Genomic DNA, 19322 nt, shown 5'->3' with positions numbered 1-19322 from the left:
CTTTTTATTACCTAATTTCTGTGGCTAACATTCCAGTAATACACTGAATTGAAGTCTAACAGAAGTGGTGACAGTGGGCATACTTTTCTTGTTCCTGATCCTAAGAGAAAAGCTTTCAACTTTTCACCAATGAGTATAATGTCAGCTGTGGGCTTGTCACATATTGCCTAATTATATTGAGGAACAGTCCTTCTATATCTAACTTGTTGAGCTTTTATCATGAAATGTTGAATTTTGTCAAATTCTTTTCCTGCATGTGTTGAGATGACAGTATGGTTTTTGCTATTCACTGTGTTAATATGGTAAATCACATTTATTGATTTGCATATACTGAACCATTCTTGTAACCCAAGAATAAACCCCAACTGATCATGGTAAATGATCCTTTGAATGTTGTACTGAATATGGTGTAATAGCATTTTGATGAGGATATCTGCACTATTTACAATAGCAAAGACTACTGTGAATAGTGCTGCAATGAAGGTACAGGTGCATGTGTTTTTGGTAGAACAATTTATTTTCCTCTGGGCATGCACCCAGTCAAGGGACTGCTGGGTCGAATGAGAGTTCAACTCTTGGTTCTCTGTGAAATCTCCAAACTTCTCCATAGTAGCTGAACTAATTTTCTTGTAGTATTTTCGTATGGCTTTGCTATCAGGGTAATGCTGGCCTTATAAAACGAGTTTGAGGTATTCTCTCCAGTTCAATTTTTTGAAAGAGTTTGAATAGGAATGGTATTCATTTTTTCTTTAAATGTTTGGTAGTGTTGCATCGTGAAACTATCTGGTACTGGGCTATTCTTTTTTTTTGGGCGGGGGGGGGCTATTCTTTTATGAAAGAATTTTTATTGCTGGCCAGGCATGGTGGCTCAATGCCTGTAATGTCCTAAAGAATGTCCTATGTGCGCTTCAGATGAATGTGTATTCTGCTGCTGTTGACTGAAATGTTCTGTATATGTCTATTAAATGCATTTGGTCCACTGTTTTCTTCAAATCCACTGTTTCCTTATTGATTTTTGGTGTGGATGGTCTGTTCAGTGTTGAAAGTGGGGTACCAAAATCCCCTAGGATTACTGTATTGTAGTTTATCTCTCTCTTCAGATGTCTCAATATTTGCTTTATACTTTTAGATGCTACAATGTTGGGTGCATATATATTTAAAATTGTTACATCCTTTTGATGACCATACCCCTTTTTATCATTATATATTGACCTTCTTTATCTCATCTACAGTTTTTGACTTTATTTTGTCTAAGGATAACTACTGTTGCTCTCTTTAGGTTTTTATTTACATGGGATACTTTTTTCCATCCCTTAATGTTCATTCTCTGTACATGGTTAAAGCGCAGGTAGCATATAGATAAGTGTCTCTTTTTTTCATGCATTCAGGCGCTCTGTGTCTTTTAATTGGATAATTTAATCCATTTACATTCAAACCAGTTATTGATAGGTAAAGATTTACTAGTGCCACTTTGATCATTATTTTATCATTTTGTAGAGCCTTTCTTCCAATACTTCTGTCTTGCCTTTGTGGTTTGATGGTTTTCTATAGCGGTATGACTTCCATCCTTTTATCTTTTGTGTATCCACTAAAGGTGGTCACCTTGAGGCTTACATAAAAGCCAGTCATATACTTACAACTGGCTATTTTATGCTTATAAAAACTAAACTTTCATGGCATGCATAAACCCTACACTTACTCACCCTTCATGTTTTATCTTTTTGATGTTACATTTTGTATCTTTTTATAATTTGTGTCCCTTCACAAACTACTGTAGCTGCCATTGTTTCAATAGTTTTGTATTTCAACCTTTATATACTAGAGATATCACTGATTTACACACTGGCATTACATAATTAAAATGTTTGAATTCGACAGTATACTTACTTTTATCAGTGAGTTTTCTGCTTTCATGTTCTCATGGTACTAATTACCATTCTCCTTTAGCTTGAAGAACTTTCTTTAGAGAACTCTCAAGAAAGAAGTTCAAGAAAGCAGAGTTCTACTTTCTTGTAAGTCAGGTCTAGCAATGCTGAATTCCCTTAGCCATTGTTTGTCTGAGAAAGTTGTTATCTCCTTTTCATTTTTGAAAGACAAAATTGCTGGGCATAGTACTATGGTTGGCAGGTCTTTTTTCTCAGAGGATTTTGAATCCCACTAACTCTGGCATGCAAGGCTTCTCATGAAAAATCTGATCATAGTCTTGTGGGGGATCCTTGTATTTAACATGCTGCTTTTTCATTGCTGCTTTTTAAAAAATACTCTGTCTTTAACTTTTGACAAATTGATTATAACATGTCTTAACTAGGATCTCTTTGGATTGATAGTATTTGGTGTCCTTTAAATTTTCTAGATCTGGAGTTCTATTTGCCCAGGCTTGAGTAGTTTTCTGCCTTTACATCTTTGAAAGTGTTTTCTCTCACTTTTTCTTTCTTCTCCTTCTGGTATTTTTTGAATTTATCTTGTTTCTCTATTTAGAACATACTTCCCCATTTCTTCATTTGCCTTTACCCTCTGCGTTGTTTTCTGCACATTAGATAACCTAATAGCTTCTCCCAATCCTGTTTCGTGTAGAAGGACCTAACCAGTCAGTCTGGCCAGAAAGTCTAGGGTACCTCTCAAACCTTTGTGTCTGTCCAAACTGCTGCCTTTGTTTTTTGTTGCCTCCAGGAAATTAGGATGTGCCAAGTTCCGTTAGTACCTCAAAACATTTAAGAGAGAAGTCATTCCCTCTAGACACAGCTAAAAAGGTTGAAGTGTTAAAAGTGTGTTCCAGTTCCTTCTATCCTCGGGGTGAAGCTGAGAGTAGGATTCTCTTTGCACTATGCTGAAGAGAGGAATTCTAGCAAACGCCTATATTTTAGATCAGACTGCATTATCTCATCTTGGGGGAAGAAAGTGGGCCCACTGAATGCTCATTTATTTGTTTTCAGTGGTCTAGAGACTCAGAAATTCAGTGTCCCATCAATTCCCAGAACTATATGGTTAAGGAGGCCAACCCTTGGGAGGGAGCAGTGGCAGTTGTGACCAATCCATGAATAAACTCCTTCCAGGGATCATCTACAGAGATAATCTGCTCTAGCTTTACTGCTGGAGCAAGCCAGATGAAAAAACTCAGGAAACACTGGAACTCACAGTCAGTATCCCAGGGTTCTGCTGTTTGTTTGCCCGTTGGCTACCAGATGCAGCCTAGAGAGGAGCCCAATCCTCAAACAACAGCTAGAGAAGTATATAGACAAACCCCTTCCAGAAATTAACTGGGGAGTGTGCTTTTTTAACTGCTTATCTGCATTGATCCAGGGGGCTGTAGTCCCTGGAAATGTCTGTGTGTTTAAAACCACCTCTTTGTTCTCTGTCACTGCAATTCATATTTTCTAAGATTTATATACAGTATCTACTATTGCATGTAATTATTTTGAATTCATTCATGTTGTTACATGCATCAATAGTTTATTAATTTTTATTGGTGAGTTAAGTATTCAATTACATGGATATACCACAGTGTGTTTATCCATATTTCTGTTGATGAAAGTTTGAGTTGCTTCGAGTTTTTTGCTATTACAAATAAAGCTGCTATAAACATTAATAAAACAAACAAAGCAAAATGAAACAACAACCCCTGCAAAAAAATCAATAAATAAAAAAATAAAAGAAACAGAGCTATATTAACAGAGGGGCAAGTACTGCTCACCAAATCCTGCTCACTATTTATATATGGTTTATATGGGTTAAAATAATAATATTTTATGGCATGTGAAAAATTATAAAAAATTCAATTTTCAGTGTCCATTAATAAAGTTTTATTGGAATGCAAATTATAGCTGCATTTCTGCTACAACAGCAGAGCCAACTAGTTATATCAGAAACCATAAGCCTGAAAAGACAATGTTCCTTTATAGAAAAACCTGGCAAACATTTATTATAGATAATTGGATTAGGTGAGCACTAATCAGAAATTATTTTAAAATCAGGTACCATTCAGAATTTGACCTTAACTTGGCTCAAGGAGAAATGAAAAGACCTTACATAAAAAGGCAATAACTAAACAACATTTATATTCAGGAGCTATTAAAACACTAGAAAATGGTATATATCACAAATAAATATTTACCTGAACCATTAGGCTTAGCCATTTCATAACAATGTTATTTCTAAAATGGATTCAACTAAGTGCACAATCACTATCTTGGATACAAATAAGGTTATTTCTTGTTTTTGATGTATGAAGATTGTATGAGTAATAAAAAATAATTGTGTAGCAGAATACCAATACAAAAAAAGTTTTCATAGTACTCACCTTTGGAAGGGCAGGCTTGGATTTGAAATTTTTGTTTCTCCTGTAGAGATAAATCATTCATTAAAAAAAGCTACTGTATAAAAACAAAAACAAAAGCTACTGTAGAGAAGAAAGATTTCAAGGTCTCTTCTAAAACAACAGATTGTGTACCCATTAGCAAGACAGTAGGTCCTTTATATGAAAACACTATCTGATTCAGCCAAGCAGGCACCTTGGGAAGGAAGAATAAACAAGGAAAAGATACCTGCCTTGTTATATAAGTATAAACAGATTTATATCTGATGATTAGTAACAATGTGTTGCACATTCTAAGCTACAGGTTCATTTTCTTCAGTTGTTAGTAGCTTCTTGTACCTACAGAAGACTTATTTCTATCATATCAAGACTAAATGAGATGTCTAAGTTTCATAAATTTTTAAAAAATGTACTTATCACCAAAATGTAATCTTCCATTTTTGGTAATTAAAAATTCTATTCCACTCATTTTTTTCCTTATTCAAACCTCAATACTATACTTAAATCAAGTCTTTTTAATTTTATTTTTAGCCTTTTTTATGGCCACAGAAAAGAAGGAATAAAGTCCAACGCTTATGAATATGGGCTGGGAAGTTAGAAAGACCTGGACAACAACCTATGGTCTACCATCTATTAAGGTATGATTTTAACCTCTTTAACTTTTCATTATATAATAATGTAAAACAGGGAGGACAATACTACCTATAACTTAAAAGTTGTTGTGAGGATTAAATGAGTTAATGTATATCTCTGGGCTAGAGCAAGATCTACATAAATAGAACCTACTAATTTTTTTTTTTTTTTTATTATACTTTAGGGTTTTAGGGTACATGTGCACAATGTGCAGGTTTGTTACATATGTATCCATGTGCCATGCTGATTTCCTGCACCCATCAACTCGTCATTTAGCATTAGGTGTATCTCCTAATGCTGTCCCTCCCCCCTCCCCCCACCCCACAACAGTCCCCGGAGTGTGATGTTCCCCTTCCTGTGTCCGTGAGTTCTCATTGTTCAATTCCCACCTATGAGTGAGAACATGTGGTGTTTGGTTTTTTGCCCTTGCAATAGTTTACTGAGAATGTTGTTTTCCAGTTTCATCCATGTCCCTACAAAGGACATGAACTCATCATTTTTTATGGCTGCATAGTATTCCATGGTGTATATGTGCCACATTTTCTTAATCCAGTCTATTGTTGTTGGACATTTGGGTTGGTTCCAACTCTTTGCTATTGTGAATAGTGCCGCAATAAACATACGTGTGCATGTGTCTTTATAGCAGCATGATTTATAGTCCTTTGGGTATATACCCAGTAATGGGATGGCTGGGTCAAATGGTATTTCTAGTTCTAGATCCCTGAGGAATCGCCACACTGACTTCCACAATGGTTGAACTAGTTTACAGTCCCACCAACAGTGTAAAAGTGTTCCTATTTCTCCACATCCTCTCCAGCACCTGTTGTTTCCTGATTTTTTAATGATGGCCATTCTAACTGGTGTGAGATGGTATCTCACTGTGGTTTTGATTTGCATTTCTCTGATGGCCAGTGATGATGAGCATTTCTTCATGTGTTTTTTGGCTGCATAAATGTCTTCTTTTGAGAAGTGTCTGTTCATGTCCTTTGCCCACTTTTTGATGGGGTTGTTTGTTTTTTTCTTGTAAATTTGTTTGAGTTCATTGTAGATTCTGGATATTAGCCCTTTGTCAGATGAGTAAGAACCTACTAATATTATTAAGCAGTGATTCAGACAAGGATTATGGAATCCAATTCAGTCACATCTCTAGCTAGTGGTCAAACGATATGCTTGGGAAAGGTCTAAAACATGTTAATGCTAATAACTAATAACTTTTTTTTCCTCTTTTTTTTTCTCAGAGACAGGATGTTAATCGGTCACCCAGGCTGAAGTCCAATGGCAAGATCATGCCTCATTGCAGCCTCAACTTCCTTGGCTCAACTGATCCTCCTACCTTAGTCTCCTGAGTAGCTGGAACTACACACATGCACGACCACACCTGGCTAATTTTTTTTCTTTTTGGAGAGATGGGGTCTCTACGAAGCATGGTAGAGCATGGTTATAGCTATGTCTTCAAACCAACTCTATAATCAGTTAATGAGAAATGGAAAGCTTGGATAAGTGTTATATATCACTCAACCATTCACCATTTATAGATTTTCTTGCCTAATTTGTTAAGATTGCTAGAATTAAAGGATAATTGTAGTAAAAATTAGGAATCCTAAAAGGAGCTAACAGTTTTCTCTTTCTCTGAAGGTAGGGCCTGTCTAAACAATAAGACCTTTATTATCATCTCCATAACAAATATATTCAGTCATGATTCTCCCAGTAATATGGGGGAGAAAAATCAACAAAAACACAAGCTTTTTAACACGTTGAGATTCATGGCTGTAAACGCTACCTAAATAACTTTGAGTCTTGTTTCAGTCAAAATTCTTCCCATGAAAACAACACTTCACCATCTCCCTTTTTCATTTTTTTCTGCCAGAAATTTTAAACCAGACAAAACAAAAAACAAAAAAAAAACAATTCACATTACTGATTAGTACTGACGTGAGAATTCCATGAGCTCTCTCCAGGAGTTTGCTGCTAGTTGAATTAGCAAATATTCCATCTTTATCAAGCAAGGAGGTGCTACTTGATAGTCTGCTCTGGCGAATCCCAGTTCTGCCATTCCAGGCAATATCAAATGTATCACTGTAAAAAATATAATTTGCTTTAGTTAATCAAGACATCTTTAATTAACACTATATTGCTTAAATAAGTAAAATAAAACTTTAAATACTAAAGTTAAAATTTAGAAAAAAATGCTAAACCAACAAAAAAATGATTTCATCCAAATGACTGCCAATCAGTTGGGACTAACCGTTGTCTCATTCAGAACAAATTCCTATGAATTCCGTCATATTCACATACAAATGTGCATGTAGATGAGCACATCATGTAGCTGATATCTTTAAATATATTATCATTCAACAACTAGTAACTAATATAATGGATTATAGTATCTTCCCTCTTTGTTAGATTTTAGAATTTTCAAATGCTACTGTAGGAATCTGTAATCCTAATATACTATCCCATCCTATGGAATATCTAATTTCCTCCTGAAAGGTCTTATTCTCACACACACACACACACACACACACACTCACTACTCACACACCCATTAAACTTACTAAGTCCTATGAGACTCTAGACACTGCAGATATAGCAATGAACAAAACATAACATTATCAGCGATTGTAACATAATAATTAATGGAGGACTTACCAGGTAAAGTAGTAGTATCCAACAACAAACGAATGGATAAAGAAAATGTGGTATATACATACAATGGAATGCTATTCGGTCATTTAAAAAAGAATAAAATCCTATCATTTGGACAACATGGACAAACATAGAGTACATTATGTTAACTGAAATAAGCCAGACACAGAAAGACAAACACTGCATGACCCCATTCGTATGTGGAATCTAAATAAGTTGCTCTCACAGAAGTACTGAATACAGCACTGATTACCAGAGACTGGAAAAGGTAATGAGGTGGAGGGGTGCAGTAAGCGGAGAGGCTGGTCAACGGGTATGAAGTTACAGTAAGACAAAAGGAATAAATTGTGGTCTTCTATTGCACAATGAAGTGATTACAGTTAACAATAAGGTATTGTATACCTGAAAATATCTAGAAGAGAAAATTTTGAAAGAGAAATGTTCCCACCACAAAAAAAGACACATATTTGAGACGATGAATATGGTAATTACCTTAATTTGATCATTACACAATATATACAGGTATCAAATCATCACACTGTACTTGATAATATGTACAATTATTACGAGTGAACTAAAATTTTTTTAAAAGAAGTATCAGGAGATAGCTACTTACAACAATTTCACATTTGTCCATATTTATAAATCTCAGCTTCCATTTGCTTAGAGCATTAATTCAAGATCTATAAATGGCATGTAATCAATAAACCATTTAGAAACACTTGTATTTTCATTATTTTGTGCTAAACCATTAAAAAAAGTTAGTGAATCATTATCCTTAAGATAACGTGTCTTCTCAAATGGGAGAATCGTATTGCACTTAAGATGGTTTGTGTGTGCACTTATATTTTTCTCATTTAAAAAAATGAGTGGTACTCTGGCTTTAGAAAAAAAAAAAAAAAAGGAGAGAGAGAGAGAAGAGAGTGAGAGGAAGGAAGGAAGCAAGTGAGGGAAGAAGGAAAGCAGGAAGGAATGAAAGAACGAAGGGAGGGTGGGAGAGGGAGGAAAAAATGCAGTACGAAAATACATTCCTGGTGAAGATGCTGTGAAAAGTGTTGAAATGACAACATATCCTGCGGTAGGGACTGTTGAGGAAAAAATTCTTTAAAAAAAAGAAAACAGAGGATTCAAGGCATTACATAAATTGAGTTGATAAAGCAGTGGCAGGGTTTGAGAGGATTGACTCCAATTCTGGAGTTCTACTGTGGATAAAAGGCTATCAAACAGCATTGGATGCTACAGGGAAATCTTTCCTGCAAGGAAGAGGCAACTGATGTGCAAATTTCATTGTCTTATTTTAAGAAATTGCCATAGCCACTCCAATTTTCAGCATCCACCACCTTAATCAGTCAGCAGCCATCAACATCAAGGAAAGACCCTCTACCAGCAAAAAGATCATGAGTCACTGAAGGCTCAGATGATTGTTATTTTTTTTTTAGCAACAAAGTATTTTTTAATTAAGGTGTGTATGTATTTTTTAAACATAATACTATTGCACAATTGACAGACTACAGTAGAGTATAAACATAACTTTTATATGCACTGGGAAACCAAAAAATTTGTGTGATTTGTTTTACTGAGAATTCGTTTTATTGTGGTGGTCTGGAACTGAACCAGAAACCCATATAGATCACTTCAGGTATCCAAAACGGAAAGTACAAAGAAAGAAGCACAAACTAGAAATTAGGAAACTTAAAACCACTAAACTGCTTTGTGAAATGAGGCATATTGCGGTTTCTTTTTTGTATAATCAAGAAAATTGGGTTCCCATTTGATGACTAGGGTGAGAATACTGCCAACAGATGAAACTGAAGGTACACAGGTCAAGGTTAACTATCTAATTTGTGTTCGGGTAAAATTTAACATGTAAATATGGTGGTAGATATCATAATTAGCCAAATACTACTGTTAAGAAAACAAAGGACATACAGTATAAAGATAGCAAATAGCTTAATTTGTGGCATTCAAAGTGAATATATTTGTGGCTAGATACTTGGGCTGTGACAGATCTTGCATATGAAGTTAGTGAACCTAGACTTTTAAATAAGCAATAAAGAGTCATGAAAAAGTTCCTGAGCAGACAAGTGACAATTATGTATTAGAAAGACATAGTGACTCAACTGGAAAAAATGACCAATGAAGTTATACCTTCATTTTAATGACAGACCATCCTTATTACCACAGTATTAGGAAGCTCAATTTTTTGATGATGTTTAAAACATAAGAGAATACTTTCTAGAAACAATGTTCTCCTCATACAAATTACAATCTTTATTAAATATATAAAAAGCAAAGAGACTTTATGAACTCATAAAATTATTTATATTTTTTACTGTCAAATTTTTCTCAGGAATTCGTCATTGAAAATAGTAAAAGGTAAGCTTTGGTAATCGCACTCACCCAAAAAAGGTATTGGATGGTTTGATGTAAATCAAACTATTCAATTATTACTTCCCAATAAGATTTCTCCACAGAAAGCAGCAGAATAACCCTTAAATTTTGTAAAAGACATAAAATGCAAGAAGGGTCTCAGCAATTAAAATATATGAGCTTATTTTAAGTTATTCTGAAGAAACTTTTTCAAAATTGTAAAGCCATTTTACCAGAAGCAACTGTAGACAAGTTTTGTTAACTTTAACCTATTAATGTGTTATTACATCACTTATAAAGGATTTAAGAAAAAAACAAAACAAGCCTGAATTACTTCAAACTTTTAAAGTCACAAAAATATCAACAAGAATGCTAGTTATTTCTTCTATATGTCCTTGAAAACATAAACCAAACACACTTACTGTTGGTTTTTTTCATTTAGAGCATTCATGCCCTGGAGATCAGAAAGAGGTGTTCTGGGATTTTTCCGGGTTATACCTAGCAAAATTTAAAAAACAGAACATTTCAAATCAGTGCAAAGAAAAATGAAACATGAAATAATTTTTCTAAAGACAAATGAAAATTTAATAACGAGTATTTGCTAAATATTTCAGAAATATCTAACTAATTACATGACCCAAGTCTCATAACTGTCATAGATCTTAGTTAACAATGAACCCAATTAGAAAATTTAATAATGAAATCTTTTATTTCTTCTTTCATTGAATCATTAACTTCAGGAAATACAAGGGTGACTGGACTGAAGGCCCAGAAGTGTACAAGTTCATTTTTATTTTTAGGTTCGGGGGGTACACATGAAGGTTTGTTACAAAGGTAAACTCATGTAACGGGGGTTTGTTGTGCAGATTATTTCACCCAGGTATTAAGCCCGGTACTCAACAGTTATTTTTTCTGCTCCTCTCCCTCCTCCCAACCTCCATCTTCAACTAGACCTCACTGTCTGTTGTTTCCTTCGTGTTCATAAGTTTTTATCATTTAGCTCCCACTTATAAGTGAGAATATGCAGTATTTGGTTTTCTTTTCCTGCATTTAGTTTGCTAAGGACAATAGCCTCCAGCTCCATCCATGTTCCCACAAAAGATACGATCTTGTTCTTTTTGTGACTGCACAAATTCATTTCTTATTTTGATGCATCATTTTTTAGCAATACATTTCTGACATGTTCAGATAAATACAATGAGTATCAATGTATTGAGAATTAGTTATAAATACAATGAATATAAAAGAAGACAAATTGCTTCCTTAAGAATTACCAATTATTTAAAAAATGTAATGTTCTTCAAATCATATGATAAACATTTAAGTTCTGTAAGCATAAGGCTATCAATTTTTATAACACACAAACATTTAATATACGTAAGACACACTGGAAAAAAGAAGTAAAAGTATCTCTATTCAAGATGACCATCTTGTAGGCAGAAAATCCTATGGAATAAATAAAAAAAAACTGATTTGGACTAATAAACGAGTTCTGCAAAACTACAGGAAACAAATAAATATACAGTGGTGGCCAGGTGTAGTCGCAGATGCCTGTAATCCCAGCACTTTGGGAGGCCAAGGCAGGCAGATCACTTGAGCTTTGTAGTTCAAGACAAGCTGGGCAACTCGGACTTCATCTATACTAAAAATAAAATATATATATAAGTGCTTAGAAGAGTGCTTGGCACATAGTCAACACTATATCCACATGAAGTGATTATTATCTTTCTGTATGAATGAGGGAAACTGAAAACCCACAGGAGACTCTTTGTGCTGTTTAAATCATGCAAACCGGCCAGGCACAGTGGCCCATGCTGGTAATCCCAACAGTTTGGGAGGCCAAGACAGGCAGATTACTTGAGCCCAGGAGTTCAGGACAAGCCTGGGCAACATGCTGAAACCCCACCTCTACAAAAAATACAAAAATTAGCTGGGTGTAGTGGCTCACACCTATAGTCCCAGCTTGAGAGGCTGATGTGGGAGAACTGCTTGGGCCCCGGAGGTCGAGGCTGCAGTGAGCTGAGGTCATGCCACTGCATTCTAGCCTGGGCGACAGAGTGAGACCCTGTCTTGGAGTGGGGACGGGGTTGGGAGAGGAGTGGCGGAAATAGCAATAAATATTCTGAAATGAAATTTTTAAAAGTATAAAATGTCTACATTGAAAACTATAAAACATCATTAAAAGAAAATAAAGAGCCAACTAAATGGAATGCTATCTATGTGCCTGAATTGGAAAATATAATATTGTTAAGATGTCAATGTTCCCTAAACTGACCTACAGATCAATGCATTTTCCATTAAAATTCCAGATAATTATTTTTGTAGAAATGAATGAGACAATCCTAAAATTAACATGGAAATACAAGGGATCCAGAAGAGCTGAAACAATCTTGCAAACAATCTTCAAGGAGGATGGCTTGAGTCCAAGAGTTCAAGGCTACAGTGAGTTATGATTACACCATCTCACCCCAGCCTGGATGACAGAGGAAGACTCCATCTCAAAGAAGGAGGAAGAAAGAAAGAAGAGACAGAAGAAAGGAGGAGGGGGATGAGGAGTAAATTTCTAGACAAGAGATTAGGCAATGGTTACCATTTTTACATCAATTGTTAAGTATTTTAAACATAAAAGTGGCCTAAAGAATAATATACTAAACACTTATGATGGATCACTCAGATTAAAAAATGAAGCTCTGTGTAGCCCACTCCCTGATCCCATTTAAAATTCATCAGATCTGGTCAGGTGCAGTGGCTCCCACCTGTAATCCCAGCACTTTGGGAGGCCAAGGTGGGCACATTACCTGAGGTCAGGAGTTCGAGACCAGCCTGGCTAACATGGTAAAACCCCATCTCTACAAAAATACAAAAATTAGCCCGGCATGGTGGCACGCACTTGTAATCCCAACTACTCAGGAGGCTGAGGCAGGAGAATCACTCGAACCCGGAAGGCAGAGGTTGCAGTGAGCCAAGATCGCGCCATTGCACTCCAGCCTGGATGACAGAGCGAGCCTCCATCTCAAAAACAACAACAACAACAACAAATCCATCAGATCCCAAGATCGCCCATTTGTTCGAATTAGCAAAAAAGAATTTCAAAATAGCTATCTTGAGATAGTATCAAATATTCCAACAACATGTAACTGGAGTTTCAGAAGGAAAAAAGAAATTGTAGCAGAAAAAAATTTTTGAAAAATATTGGCCAAAAACTTTCTAAATTTGATGAAAAACAATGAAAGTCCAAAAGGTACAGCAAATCCCAAAGAAAATTAATATAAATCATATTTAGGGACATGAGAATCAAACTGCTGAATGCCAAATATAAAGAGAAAATTTTAAAGTCAAAGGAAAAAAAGGTACATGACATATGAAGGAATGACAATGGGATGACATCTGAGTAATCATCACAAATAAAGCCCTAAGAACATGGAACATCTTTAAAATGCCAAAAATTTGATAGTTCGTAATGATGTTAAACATATGCCTACTTCATGAAGTAACTCCACTCCTAAGTATTTACTGAGGAGTAAAAATATACGCCTGCAAAATGACTCAAAAAAGAATGTTTATAGCACTGTTGTTCACAATAGCTCTAACAATATATATAACTCTTAACTACACCAACAAATCAATAAGCACAATTATATACATTATATATATATATATCATATAAATTAAATACAATGTGTGTATATACATATACAATGGAACACACTTGAGCAACAAATGATATATGGAAAAACATGCATAAATACATGCATAACTACGTTGCATAACACAATCAGAACACAAAATACATACTATGTAATCCCACTTGAGTAAAATTTTTAGAAAATGTAAAACTGACTTATAGTAATAAATCTGTTGTTACCTAAAGGAGGTGGGAAAATGTACAAGAGAATAAGGATAAATTTTGATATAACTCTTTGCTAATATTCTTAATATCTTTGTGTTTATATGCTTTAGGTTTGTCTCTTGTAAGCATTCTATAGCTAAATTTTGCTCATCTTCCTTAATTCATAATGTTTTTTTAAACTGTTCAGTTTAGTCCATTTTAATTTTCTGCTATAATTGATACATCTGGAATTTTTTTCTGACATCTTAGTTTATGTTTTTTTATTTACCTTAACTATTATATGCTTTTATCCAGGCTTCTATTGTTTTCTTTGTATTTTGACTTCTTTTGTTCCACAAATTGTATACACTTTCTGCTTTATTTTTCCTTAAATGTTTAACATACTCATGAATTCTAACCTAATAATCTGTTCTCTTTCCCTGAAGAGTACAAGAACCTTCAAATGTTTTAAAGTCCCCTTCTCATTAGGGGTGTTATTACTACCCAATACTTATATTCACCTTGTTTCTTTTCCTTCATCAAGCAAATTAGATGTAAGTTTTATAAAACTGTTGCTTATTTAGCTTTATATATACATTTACCAAGTTCTTTATTAAATATCAAAACTTCTAGTGGGTTCAGCTTCTATCTTGCTCAACTAAATTTTTAAAATATATATAGGTGAGCATCTGCTCAGATTACTATCTAGCTTTAATAATTGCTATCATTCATATTTGCCTGGTACATCACTGTCCATCCTTTTATTTTCACCTCTTTAATTAAAAATCATGTAGCTATCACTTAAACTACTGAAAAAGTCATTGAGAGTTTAACTGGTGAGTGTAAACCATTTATATTAATTTTAAATAATACTTGTTTCTGGCATGTTATTTCATGTTTTTCATTTATTTCACTCTTTCATTTTTTTCCTTCTTGATTTTCACTTTATAAGGTCTCTTATGCTACCTTAAAAGATAAAAATTGTTATTTCTGTGGTTGTCCTTAAGGCACATGTTCAATTTATTTACCTATACTGATTTCCTAAACTTGAAAAGATTATGTTAATTCAAGAGCAGTAGAGCTCCCCGCTTTCCCTTCAGTTTTCACCAAAATGCATGCCAGTATCTTCTATATTTGTCTCTGTATACCATCTGCAAGCAGTAGTTCTGATCATATACAATTTTTTATTTTGGATATTCTTAGTTTCACAAAAAATAATGTCTTCTAGGTATTTACTTGTAACTTGTACCAGGCTTCATGACATGTAATTAAACATTTTTTATTGGAATAAAAATTTCAAAGTTAAACATATATATGTTAAGTATACAGTTAAATAAGTTTTGCTAAATGCATTCACCACACTAATAACCACCAAAGAAAGATACAAAACATTTCCATCATCACCAAAGTTGCCTTATGCCCCTTCTTGGACAATCTCCAACACTTACTTATGGGTCAAGATAATTACTAACTTGCTCTCCACACAGATTGGCTTGTATTGACTAGAACTTTATACAGATGGAATAAAACAGTATGCTTTGAGGATAGGCCTTCCCTTAGCATAATAGTTTAGAGATTCATCCGTAAAAGTCTTTTGTGAATATATACTTTCATTTCTTAGGTAAATAACTGAGATTTGAATTCATGAAACATATGGGAAAAATATGCTTATCTTTATAAAACTGACAAACTGTTTTCGGAAATAACTGTACTATTTGACAGTGCCAAGAGACAGTATGAGAGCTCCAGTTGCTCCACATCCTTATCAGTTCGTATTTCAACTTCTTACATTTTAGCCACTATAGAGGTATAAGTGACCTTACTCAGATTACAATTTGCCTTTCCATAATGAATAACAAAGTTGAACATCTTTCATGAGAACACAGACAAATCTTCTTTTGTGGAAGTGTATGTTCAAATCTTTTGCCCATTTAAAAACTGGCCTTTTTATCTTATTATTGTAGGAGTTTTTATATTTTGTTTTCAAGTCCATTATCAGGTATGAATATTACAAATTGTAATAAATACTGTTTCCCAGGCTGCGGTATGTTTTTTGTTTTCTTAACAGCAGTTAAGAAAAGTAGTTTTCAAATTGGCTAACTCCAATTTGTCAATTTTTTCCTTTTATATTCATGCTCTTATGTCTCATCTAAGAAACTTTTGCCTGTCCCAAGATTACAAAAATTTGTTTCTCAGGTTTTCTTCTATTTTAATACAAATTTAATAGTTTTGGTCCTTACAAAGAGCTGTATGACACATTTCAAAATTAACTTACATGTATGATATAAGGGTCAAAGTTCTCTTATACCTTATGGATATCCAGCTGTTCTAGTGCTATTTGTTTAAAAGACTATCCCTTACCCCCACTAAATTATCTTGGTGCCTTAACAGAAAATCAACTGACTGTGTATGGGTAGATTTGTACTTTGTATTTGGTTCATTAATCTATCGATCCTTAACACCAATAGAACAATGTCATGAATATTTTAGTCTTAAAATCATATAATGTAAATTATCCAGCTTTGTTCTGTTTAAAAATTGTTTTGGACAGTCTGAGTATTCTACATTTCTCTATAAGGTTTAGATTCAGCTTGTTAATTTCTACCAAAAAATCTGCTATTATACTTATTGGGTTGAATTCAATCTATAGATCCATCTGAGAGAGAGCTGCATCTCAAAAATACAAACATAAATATGTATCTCTCTTCATTGTATTCTTCAATTTCTCCTAGTAGTGTACAACTCTTAAACATATTTGTTAAATTTATCCCCAAGTATTTCATGTTTCTGTTAATTATCTACTGCGTATTAAATTACTCCAAAATCCAATACTTTAAAACAAGTTATCATCTCATATAGTTTTTAGAGGAACAACAATTCAGGAGTGGCTTAGCTGGGTGGTTCTGACTCAACATGTCTCAAGAGGTTGCATTCAAGCTATTAGCCAAGGCTGCAGTCATCTCAACACTGGAATGAAGGATCCACTTCTAAGGTCACTCACACAGTTGGTGACAAGCCTCAGTTCATACTGAGTTTTGGCTACTCACAAATAGCATATTGTTTCTCCAAGAGACAGTGATTTCAGAGAGGCCTAGCAAGTGAAGCAGTACCCCAGAAGGAAATTGGAGTCTTTTACAGAAATCTTAAAAGTGACATACCATCATTTTTGCCATGTGCTTTCTGTTACACAGACCAACTCTTGTAAAATATAGGAGAGGACTATAAAAGCTTGTGACATCTAGGAGGCTGGCTGCCATAGATGTACAGTAAATGGAATTTGTAAATCATTTTCTAAGTGCTCATGGCTAGGACATTACAATTTTCTAAAATTACTTGGTATCCTGTAAAAATGTTAAACTCACTTTTTAGTTTTAAGAGCGCTTTTCCTTAAATAGGAAGTGTGATTCCTTCACACTTCCTATATTAATGAATTTGTTGACTACTTCTTTTCAATCTATGTACAATTTCTTTTTGTTGCCTTTTTGCACCACCTGTGACCTTTAGTAAATGTCAAATCTAAATGGTAAAAGATGTCCTTGCCTTGTTCTTAATGTTAGGGAAAAAGTATTCAATCTTTCACTATTAAGTATGGAGTTTGCTGTAGGATTTTCATGCATATTCTTTATAAAGTAGAGGAAATTGGTCTCTATTCCTAGGCTACTAAAAGTTTTAAAATAGAATGAGCGTGGTATTAAGACAAACTTTTTCTCCATCTACTGAGACAATCATATGTGGCTTTCTTTTTATATGGTTAACATGGTCAAGCCAACCTTTCTCATCCCTGGAATAAATTCCATGTTGTCTTCATATATTATCTTTAATATACTGCTGAATTCAGCCAGCTATTATTATTTCTATATCCACCCATCATGAAGTTATATTGGTCTATAGTTTTCTTATAATGGTTTTGGTAACAGAATAATAACACTGGCCTCATGAAATGATTTGGACAGTGTTCCCTTCTCCTCTGCTTTTTGAAAGAGTTGAAGGGAACTGGTACAATAGTCATTTCTTAAATAAAATTACTTATGAGCCTATCTTGGCCTAAACTTTGTGTGGGAGGAAAATTTTAGTTAAGAATTCAATATTGTAAAAAGATATCGTACTATTCATATTTTCTGTATTTTCTTGGGTTGATTTTAATAACCGTTCACATTCAAGGAATTTTTCCATTTCACGTAAGTTGAACTGATTGCCATAAATGTTCATAATCTCTGTCAAACTTTTGATTTCTGTAGCATATACAATTGTGTCCACTCTTTCATTCTAGGTAATAGCTTTGTGTCTTCTCTCACTTTTCTAGATCAGAATAGCTATAACTGCACTGTCCAATACAGTAGCCACTAGCTATATGTGACTATATAAACTCATTAAACAAAATTAGAACTTCAGTTTCAGCTGCACCAGACACAGTTCAGGTGCTTAACAGCCACATGTGGCTAGTGGCTACAGTACTGACAGTGTAGCTGGAGAACATTTCCACATCGCAGAAAGTTCTACTGCACCATGCTGGCCTAGAGATTTATCAACTTCATTGTTCTTTTCAAAAAACCAGCTTTAGGCCAGATGTAGTGGCTCACATCTGTAATCCTAGTACTTTGGGAGGCCAAGGCAGGAGGATTGCTTGAAGCCAGGAGTTTGAGACCAACCTGGACAACATAGTAAGACTCTATCTCCACAAATAAAATTTTAAAAATTAGCAGGGTATGGTGGCATGCACCTGCAGACCCAGCTACTTGAAAGACTGGGGTTGGAGGATCACTCGAGCCAAGGAGGTCAAGGCTGCAATAAGCCATGATTGTGTCATTGCACTCCAGTCTGGGTGACAGAACGAGCTCCTATCTCTAAAATATGAAACAAAACAAAGTAAAATGGTGGCATGCACCTGTAGTCCTAGGTGCTTGGGAGGCTGAGGCATGAGAATCACTTGAACCCGGGAGGTGGAGGTTGCAGTGAGCCAAAATCATGCCACTGCACTCCAGCCTGGGTGACAAGCCAGACTCCATCTCAGAAAAAAAAAAAAAAAAAAAAAAAAGTTTTATTTACTTTACGTCCTTCTACTTATTTGGAGTCTAATATGCTCTTTTCTTCCTAGCTTAAGGTGAAAGCCTCAATCACTGATTATTTTACCTTACTTTTCTAATTTAAGAACTTAAAACTGTAAGTTTTCTCCTAAGTACTTCTTTATTTGTATTCCATAAGTTGTAATACGTTGTTTCCATCATCTTTCAGATCAAAAAACTTCCAAGTTACCCTTATGAAATTTTTTCAACTCATTAGTTACATATGCATTTTATTTTTCAAATATGTGAGGGTTTCCCAGATATATCTGTTAATTGATTTGCATTTAATTCCATTTTGATCAGACAATTCACTAAACTTTCAATCATCTGAATGACCATCCTGATACCTGAGGTTAGGGACATTAAAGTGGGCACTGTCAGCATGTTGAGGGTAATGACGTGGAGTAAACCCTCAGCCCTTCCCTGGCAATTGCTGATCCTTCATCTTGCTGATACACATCATATTCTC

The 19322-nt window shown here is 34.6% G+C and overlaps 1 protein-coding gene across 5 annotated transcripts in view; it reads right to left on the bottom strand.

Annotated features, from left to right (window-relative positions):
• Positions 1 to 19322, bottom strand: part of MYO9A (myosin IXA) — a 300363-nt gene that overhangs the window by 99821 nt on the left and 181220 nt on the right. For all 5 annotated transcript variants that reach the window (XM_055277888.2, XM_055277886.2, XM_063638792.1 and 2 more), the window contains 3 exons: positions 10384 to 10459; positions 6878 to 7021; positions 4298 to 4337 (listed from right to left, as the gene is read on the bottom strand). In XM_055277888.2, coding sequence (XP_055133863.1) covers positions 4298 to 4337; positions 6878 to 7021; positions 10384 to 10459 — 260 coding nt within the window. The remainder of the gene's footprint in view (positions 1 to 4297; positions 4338 to 6877; positions 7022 to 10383; positions 10460 to 19322) is intronic.

The sequence above is a fragment of the Symphalangus syndactylus genome, chromosome 5, assembly GCF_028878055.3.
Source record: "Symphalangus syndactylus isolate Jambi chromosome 5, NHGRI_mSymSyn1-v2.1_pri, whole genome shotgun sequence".
Lineage (NCBI taxonomy): Eukaryota > Metazoa > Chordata > Mammalia > Primates > Hylobatidae > Symphalangus > Symphalangus syndactylus.
The sequence above is the reverse complement of the archived record's forward strand: the minus strand, read 5'-3'. Positions and strand labels throughout refer to the sequence as shown.